At 38.5% G+C, this 8,034-nt stretch overlaps 2 protein-coding genes across 2 annotated transcripts in view; one reads left to right on the forward strand and one right to left on the reverse strand.

Annotated features, from left to right (window-relative positions):
• The first annotated feature begins 550 nt into the window (after positions 1-550).
• LOC132170635 (phosphoserine aminotransferase 2, chloroplastic-like) lies at positions 551-2,165 on the forward strand. Its single transcript, XM_059581682.1, has one exon. The coding sequence runs from the start codon at positions 660-662 to the stop codon at positions 1,935-1,937; it is 1,278 nt and encodes a 425-aa protein (XP_059437665.1). The 5' UTR covers positions 551-659; the 3' UTR covers positions 1,938-2,165.
• Positions 2,166-3,240: 1,075 nt separating this feature from the next.
• The window catches only part of LOC132173000 (protein GRIP), a 17,625-nt gene continuing 12,831 nt past the window's right edge, over positions 3,241-8,034 (reverse strand). Inside the window, exons 25-36 of the mRNA XM_059584565.1 lie at positions 7,193-7,321; positions 6,996-7,096; positions 6,442-6,575; positions 6,223-6,320; positions 6,025-6,144; positions 5,876-5,903; positions 5,677-5,738; positions 4,987-5,058; positions 4,865-4,912; positions 4,429-4,534; positions 4,229-4,287; positions 3,241-3,767 (exon numbers count right to left, since the gene is read on the reverse strand). Coding sequence (XP_059440548.1) covers positions 3,657-3,767; positions 4,229-4,287; positions 4,429-4,534; positions 4,865-4,912; positions 4,987-5,058; positions 5,677-5,738; positions 5,876-5,903; positions 6,025-6,144; positions 6,223-6,320; positions 6,442-6,575; positions 6,996-7,096; positions 7,193-7,321 — 1,068 coding nt within the window. The 3' untranslated portion in view covers positions 3,241-3,656. The remainder of the gene's footprint in view (positions 3,768-4,228; positions 4,288-4,428; positions 4,535-4,864; positions 4,913-4,986; positions 5,059-5,676; positions 5,739-5,875; positions 5,904-6,024; positions 6,145-6,222; positions 6,321-6,441; positions 6,576-6,995; positions 7,097-7,192; positions 7,322-8,034) is intronic.

Here is an 8,034-nt window from a genome sequence, read left to right on the forward strand (position 1 = left end):
TTGAATCAACGGTCAAGATTGAATTTTAAAATTGACTTACTTTTATAAGCATTTAATAAGAGAGAGAAAATAAAAAAGAAATTTTAAAAAATTCAATTTTGACCATTGATTCAACTACAGCATATATGCTGTTATTTTAATAACAACATGTAAACCAAATCCTAATTACATACGCCTATATTTTTACTTGTATTAATTACTATTAGATTATATTTTAAACTTTATTTTTTTGGGCAAGTTTAGCTTGTTTGTTAATTATTTTTTTTAATTTTTATTTTTCATTATTTTGATGTAATATAAATGTAAATATAATTTTTTATTTTTTTTTATTTTTTCTTGTTTTTGTTTTAAAAACATAGATCAAACTCTATATTTTCACCTAACCGTAAGAAAAAGACGCCCTCTCCACATCAGAGAACGACATCGTTTCTAAAAATCCAAGCTTCCCACCAACCACGCTCGGCGCTCCTCAAAGCAAGCATTGAACATGCCTTTGGCTGGCAGTATCACTTTCCTATTTCAAATCTCCAATCAATAAATATGCCACTAAAGATTCGTATCGCATTGTAAGCTCTGCAAAAAAAGCTCTCTCTCTCTCTCTCTCTCTCTCTCACACACACTCTGGGTCTCTGAGATCTCGAATCTAACCTGTGAACACCATGGCTATGGCAACCTCACCCCACTCACTCCTCCTCCAGAACCCCAACCGTCCCCTCCTCAAAAACCCCATCAGCCCCACCACCCGCCTCAATACTCTTCACCTCCCCGCCAAGCCCATCTCAATCAAATGGGCCGCCACAGCAGCCCAGACCCAGGATCAGCGCCCACTGACCAACACACCTGCTCAGTCCCAAGATCGGGTTTTCAACTTCGCCGCCGGGCCCGCCACCCTACCGGAGAACGTCCTCCTCAAGGCCCAGTCCGAGCTCTACAACTGGCGCGGATCCGGCATGAGCGTCATGGAGATGAGCCACCGCGGCAAGGAGTTCCTATCCATCATCCAAAAGGCAGAGGCGGATCTCCGCACCCTTTTGAATATCCCCTCCGAATACGCCGTCCTCTTCCTCCAAGGCGGCGCCACTACCCAGTTCGCCGCGATCCCTCTGAACGTGGTTAAACCCGAAGACCCTGTCGATTACCTGGTCACTGGGTCGTGGGGCGACAAGGCCTTTAAGGAGGCACAGAAGTTCTGTAAGCCCAAGGTGATCTGGTCCGGCAAATCGGAGAAGTACACGAGAATCCCGGCTTTCGAGGGGCTGGAGCAGAGTCCGGACGCCAAGTATTTGCATATATGCGCCAATGAGACAATTCACGGGGTCGAGTTCAAGGACTACCCAACTCCGAAGAATGGTATTCTCATCGCGGATATGTCTTCGAATTTCTGTTCCAAGCCGGTGGACGTGTCGAAATTCGGGATCATATACGCTGGGGCGCAGAAGAACGTGGGGCCATCTGGGGTCACCATTGTGATCGTCAGGAAAGATCTGATTGGGAACGCCCAAGAGATCACACCCATCATGCTCGACTACAAGATCCACGCAGAGAATAACTCGCTGTATAACACTCCTCCTTGTTATTGTATCTACATGTGTGGGTTGGTGTTCGAGGACTTGTTGGAGCAGGGTGGGTTGGTGGAGGTGGAGAAGAAGAACGAGAAGAAGGCTAAGATTCTGTACGATGCGATCGATGAGAGCAACGGGTTTTACAGGTGCCCGGTGGAGAAGTCGGTGAGGTCGTTGATGAACGTGCCGTTCACGTTGGAGAAGCCGGAGTTGGAGGCTGATTTTGTGAAGGAGGCGGCTAAGGAGAAGATGATTCAGCTCAAGGGGCATAGGTCGGTTGGGGGCATGCGTGCTTCTATATACAATGCTATGCCTTTGGCCGGGGTTGAGAATTTGGTTGCTTTCATGAAGGATTTCCAGACCAGGCATGCCTGATGATTTTAGACATTATAGCAATTTTGTTGTTTCTGGTCTTGTTTGCTATTTAGTTTGTTGTTGACTGAAGTGCATTTCAGGATAATGATCTGGGATGATGTTCATCTTCATGTCCAGCAAGAGAAATTTTAGTGTGTTAGGCTTTAGATTATTGTAATGTCTTGAAGCTCCTGTTACATGAGTTACTGATTTGCAAAATCGTTTATATGGATTATCTTGTTTTGAGTTTTGATGATTCAATAAAGAATAAAGAACGAAACCTTAGGTATGTAATTGTGATTTGGTGGAGTATTTTTTTTTTTGAAAAATTGTTTTGGGGTAGTTGTGTTTTGTTGATTGTTAATATATATATTTTAAAATAGAAAACAAAATACACAAAATAAAAATTCTTCATAGCTCCAACCGTTTGATTGTTTGTATTTCAAGAGCGTGTGAAATAATCTCATTTTTTGTTCACATATGATAAGCTAAAGAAAGGAAGAATAGGACAGTCTCTTCCAACTATATTTGACATTTCTCATTTGTACTTCACACACTTCACACTCCTTGAATGACGGGGACAATCTCTTCCAACAACATTGGGGATTGAGACCCGCACCAATTTGGGCAATTGTTCGGTTGAGTGGTTTAAAATTTATTTTGGCTAATAAGTTTCATAATCGCTGTCTAAATAGGTAATTTGAACAAATTAAGATTTCTATAAATTTTGGGTTCTCCAATTACCTATTTGGACAAGTGAGTGGCTCTCTCACAACGGTAAAAATAAAAAAGGATTGTGACGCATATTTCAAACTGCCAGAATTTCTTTTTGTTCATGAGCTCTTTTGCTGACCAATTCCTCTCCTGTAAGCGTGGAACAGCTTCAAGAATGTAAAGGTTCACATCAAAACCTGAATAATCAATCAGAAACCCAAGTGGGTGCAAATAGATCCAACCCCTTTATATTATTTACGATTTTTTTCCTCTACTTGAATTTAGAGATATATTTGATATCATTCTCTTATACATTTTTTGTTCTTTTTTTTTAAAAAAAAAATATATATATATATATATATATATATATCCGCCAACTATTGGCACATCCGTACAAGTCTTGTACGGAGATGACGAGGTGTAGAAAAATAAAACCAAACATTTTTCTTGAATTTATAAGCCATTCTCGTAAGACTTATATAATTGGATGAGAATTTTCTGAAATTAAACTAGCTAAATCTCAATATAGAGGGGCTACTGAGCTCACTTGCCTGGCACCCTATGCATACCATACATGCACGCACACAGAGAGAGGGAGAGAGAGAGGGGTAGTCCTTATCCCATTTGTATTATTAGGTTCACTGGGAATTGCATTGTTTCCCAATAAAATCATTCTCACGTATACTTTACATTGAATTCTGAAAAGAAAGAAAAACATTGAACTGTGAGAAGAAAGAAAAAAGGAGGCGAACAAAAAAATATTGTCTGGCTTCAGGACTTCTTCCAGAAAGAGTAAGTAAGCACTCAAAATATTTGTCCTCCCTCACTTGATATTTGATGTATGTCATTCTCTCTTCTAATTGTTCTTTACAATATCGGAACCTCATTATGCAACAATATGGTGTCACAAAAAGAATACAACATTTACTGAGGCCAAACCTGCACTTTCCTATCTGCATGCGAGCAGACAACATCATTGCAGCTGAGTTGCAGTTGCAGATAATCCTCTGACTACTTACGCCACTGTTAAGAAAATGAGAATCTTGAGAAAAGAGAGCGAGCAGAGGCTGAAGTATCGCTCGCTGGGTTTGGTGGAACATCTGTAGAGGCGCGATATGCTTGCTGACACTTTAGAATCTGCATTTGCATTCAAGATGCAGTAATTAACACGCAGTTGAAGCTGTTGTATCGAACATCATTGACATTTTTAAGAACAGTTTCTAATATCTACTTGATTCACATTCTCGCAATGCAGCATCATCACTTGAAACTGTTAGACATGACATACATGACTTACAAAAGGTCAACAAATAGGCCATTTAGTTCTTGCTCATCTGATTTAAATGCTCTTCCGAAGTTTTAGTCAAGTTTTCTCCCAAGGAAACCAAGTGGAATGACAGGTTCAGATTGATTACTTGTAATGCTCCTTTATGGCCCTAGCCTATACCATCTTCGCATGCTAGACAAGTATCCATATGCAATGTTAAGGGCATCAGCTTACCATAACTTGTTTCAATATCCACAATAAAGATGGAGACCATGACTTAAATCTGAATACCCAATAAAAATGGAGCATCAAGTAAAAACTGGAGTTTCACCTCTTGAGGACTAAATTGAAGAAGCATCCCAATCACGGGTAATAGAGCCTCCACTTCACCTGTTTTGTTAAAATGTCATGATAATTATAAGAACCAAAGTTTTCTGATATCATTAATATCTAGATACTTCATCAAGAAAAGGGAGTAGACTTCAACAATTAGTTTTGCGATTGTAACAGCTACTCGTTTGTAGATATTACCTGTTTCAAGAAGCTTTAAGACAACATTTTTCAAATACGTCATATCTACCCCTTCCCTCTTCTGTGCTCTTTCCATATTGCGAAGCTCGGTCTTCAGCATGGCTTCCTGCACTTATTATGTTCAAAATTGTATTATAAACTAATAAATAATCTGATGTACTAAGGTAAGCCCTCATCCCCCTCCCCCCACTTCCTACAAAAAAAGCAGAATGCAATTGACTGAAAACACTTCATATACGAGTAGTCCTTGGTTTTGTGGCACATGGGCGAATAATCTTAGTCCACCACCACACACATATTCATAAACATTCAATTCAATGGTCATTCATCAACCTAACATTTTCATGGAAATGTTTCCTGATAGCCAGCATTTCTTCGCTTTTAACATTAAGTGAACAAACAATTGAAATATGCAAAAGTTCAGACAACTGTACACCTGTTGGCTATGGAGACGATTCTCACGTTCAAGCTCCTCAATTTCCTCCTGAATTGAAACAAAAATCAGAAACTGAACTGGGGGGAAAAAAGAATTTGATATTTAGACTTCATATGACATACTTGAAGTGCTAAAATGTGCCTTTGCGACTGTGCTAGCTCTTCCTCTCTCTGAGCTTGCTGCCTTGCTAAAATCTGAGTTTCAAAGGAAAAATCATCACCCAAACATTTGGACGGTTCCTCAACCTTCTACTTGCATGCAATGCACGAGACAGATTATTTCAAAGATATACCAATTATCAAGCATCCCCTCGTATTAAAGAAAACTTTGGGTAAATGAGAGGAGTCTCACAGTGAATTGTCTATCTCCATTGAAAAAGTGAACTGGCACTAACATGTTGAACAATAAAGGCTACTGGGATACCCATCATTTTTCAGAGTATAACTAATGGGTCCTTGAACATTATCCACAAAAACTTCAATTAACTGACACATACAAAAGTTCATAAAGATATAAAGCAAGCCTAGGTATAAGCAAGAGAGGTTGAGGGGAAATATCAGGAGCACAAGATTGGCATACAAATTGGAGAAAAATAAAAAGTTTCCAGTTGGTGTGGGTTTTTATCTACACCAGCTCATTTATTCAGGCACATAAATCTGTCCTTCTCTATGATATAAGTGGCTACCTGCTAAAACTGTTGTCAATAAATGAGTGGCTACCTGCTAAAGCTATTGTAACTAAACGCCTTTGGAGACTCCACAAAGTACATTTCTACATGAGAATGAAATTTTCGAGAGAAGATGTGTTTATACCAGAATCTGCTGTTCTGCTGCAGAAGTGCTCAAATTCTGTGCATCCTGCTTTTGCGTGGCTGCTAATACCAGTTTGAGAAGAAGGATATGTTAGGACCTCAGCAGCCAACCAACAGTTTAGTTTGCTATCCAGAAAAGCTTTCGACTTTTATCTAACTAATACAGATGCCAACAAGTGGTACCAAGAATGGCTTCATACCTGCGTCGTAATTATTATTGTGATCAACCTGAGATTATTAATCACCATGTCAGAGAAAGGACTGGAAATATAGAAAACCATGCCATGGGAAAGTATAAGTATCAGGTGAAATTTTACAAATATTGAAGAACACAAAAGAAGGAACATACAGTTGGTCTTGATTCCATAGATCGATGAAGATTCTTATTATCATCAAGAAGTTTAGAGATTTCTTTGTCCTTCTCCTCAATCATTCTATCAGCAAGATCACGAAATGATTCGTGCTCTTCCTACAAGGTTAAGCATCCAATTAACACAAGATCATGCTAACAATTAACCCAAGCCCCAAACAACAAGATACAAGGTACCTTCAATCTTTTATAACGTAGTTTGAGCTCATCTAGTTCTTTTTGTATATCCTGGCCAGAGGATGCTTCATTTTGAGCCTGTAGTGCCTCGCATCTGACTGTAAAATTATTAATGTAACCTTATAAAAATGCTCAATTGATATGCATCTATGGATTGGACAAAGACGCAGGAAAAGAAAGTAAGAATCATCATTATTTGACTTAGCATGGATGTCTTACTTCGCCATGTTTCTTCTAAATTTTGGAGGTTCATTTCCCATGCTTCCTTATCCGATTGGTGGCTAGCATTAGCAGAAACAAACTTTACTTCTAAGCTCTTAATCTGCTGCTCGGCATTGTCAAGGAGTAAATCTCTGGAATAAATGTTGAATTGAAGAGTCAAAGAAGAGTTATTTGCACTTCTCCGAAAGTCAATACATTTTATTGCAACAAATACTGGTAACCTAGAATTTCAAATGAGGGAGCTTCAAAACAAAAACAAATATAACATATTAATGAATAGGTGTTCTAATCACAATTATAATAATAATAATAACAGCCTGATTAGCATAAACCAGCATGTCCTTTTCACACACATCATGTGCTGCTCATTTACCTGATGCTTTGTAAAATAATTTTATACAAGAATTATCAACAGATAAACTAAGGAAAATTTTCCATATAAAATACAGAAACTGAGCTCTTCTCTACTAGTTTACTTCAAATTCCATATAAAACAAAGCAATGAGAGAGAGAGAGAGAGCCAACATGACATTATCAGCATAATTAATCACCTTTCTTTGAGTTCTTTAACATGATTAGCCAAAGCACCCTGAAGATCTTGAAGGGCCCTATCCCTTTCTGCAGATACAGATGATACTTCTTTTTCAGCCTCCTACAGGACAAAGAAATGCCAGTGGTTTTAACATATCTATAATGACCCATGTCTTTCCTTCATATTATAAGATAAAAGGAAACTACGAGCATGTACCTTTAGTGCTTCCTCAAGAATTTTAAGTTGTTCAGAGTCCTTAGCTGCAGCTACCTCTGCATCCTTCTTTTGGAGAAGTGCATGAGCACGAACCTTGTAGGAAGCAAACTCACTTTCAAGGCGGCTGATCTGCAAAATTTATATTGAGAAAGAGGAAGATTTGAGGTCAGGCAATAGACATGAAATTATTAAAAATATGCAACTTCGCGTGAAAGAGCAGTAATATCAGAGTTAGATAAGCAAAGAACATGCTCTTCGGCACACGTGTGTGTGTAATTACATGTTCGTCATGGGAAAAGGTTCATGGTTTACTGAACTACAAAGCCATGAACCACCAAATATTCCATTAGTTAATTGATAACCATTGAAAATAGGTGCATAATTTCCCTAGATGAGTTCCAGCATCTCCAAAAAAATAAATCTTTCTCCCTTGTGCCTTTCAGCATCTTTCTCCAAAAATTTCCATTGCCAACTCCTAATAACAATAGAAGTCAAAAGGCCATCACCACTATAGTTAAGGGGGATGGTTGGGTATCAGTGCTTCAAGGCCTGAGTAAACGAGACTAGTTTCTATAATATTTTTAGACCAAAGTTAGCAACAAATGCTTTCAGGCAGAAGCAAACAAATTTGGATATGCAAGCAATTAGCTCTAAGATATAAATGATGTAGAGCAATATTCATAATGCATCAACACTTATTCCCCTTCTGTTAAAGCACAATATCAACGAGATGGATGAATACTATCTTCTGGAACAGGAGATTATGATACAAAAATGCTACCAAGATGGTTTTCTCACTATGAGCTCTTTCCAGAAGTTAGCAGGTAACATTGTAAATTTTT

This window comes from Corylus avellana, chromosome ca2, assembly GCF_901000735.1.
Source record: "Corylus avellana chromosome ca2, CavTom2PMs-1.0".
Classification (NCBI taxonomy): Eukaryota; Viridiplantae; Streptophyta; class Magnoliopsida; order Fagales; family Betulaceae; genus Corylus; species Corylus avellana.

Bases quoted from the DNA above. Each gene is read 5' to 3' on its own strand.
- LOC132170635 (XM_059581682.1), top strand. From the start codon at position 660: ATGGCTATGGCAACCTCACCCCACTCACTCCTCCTCCAGAACCCCAAC.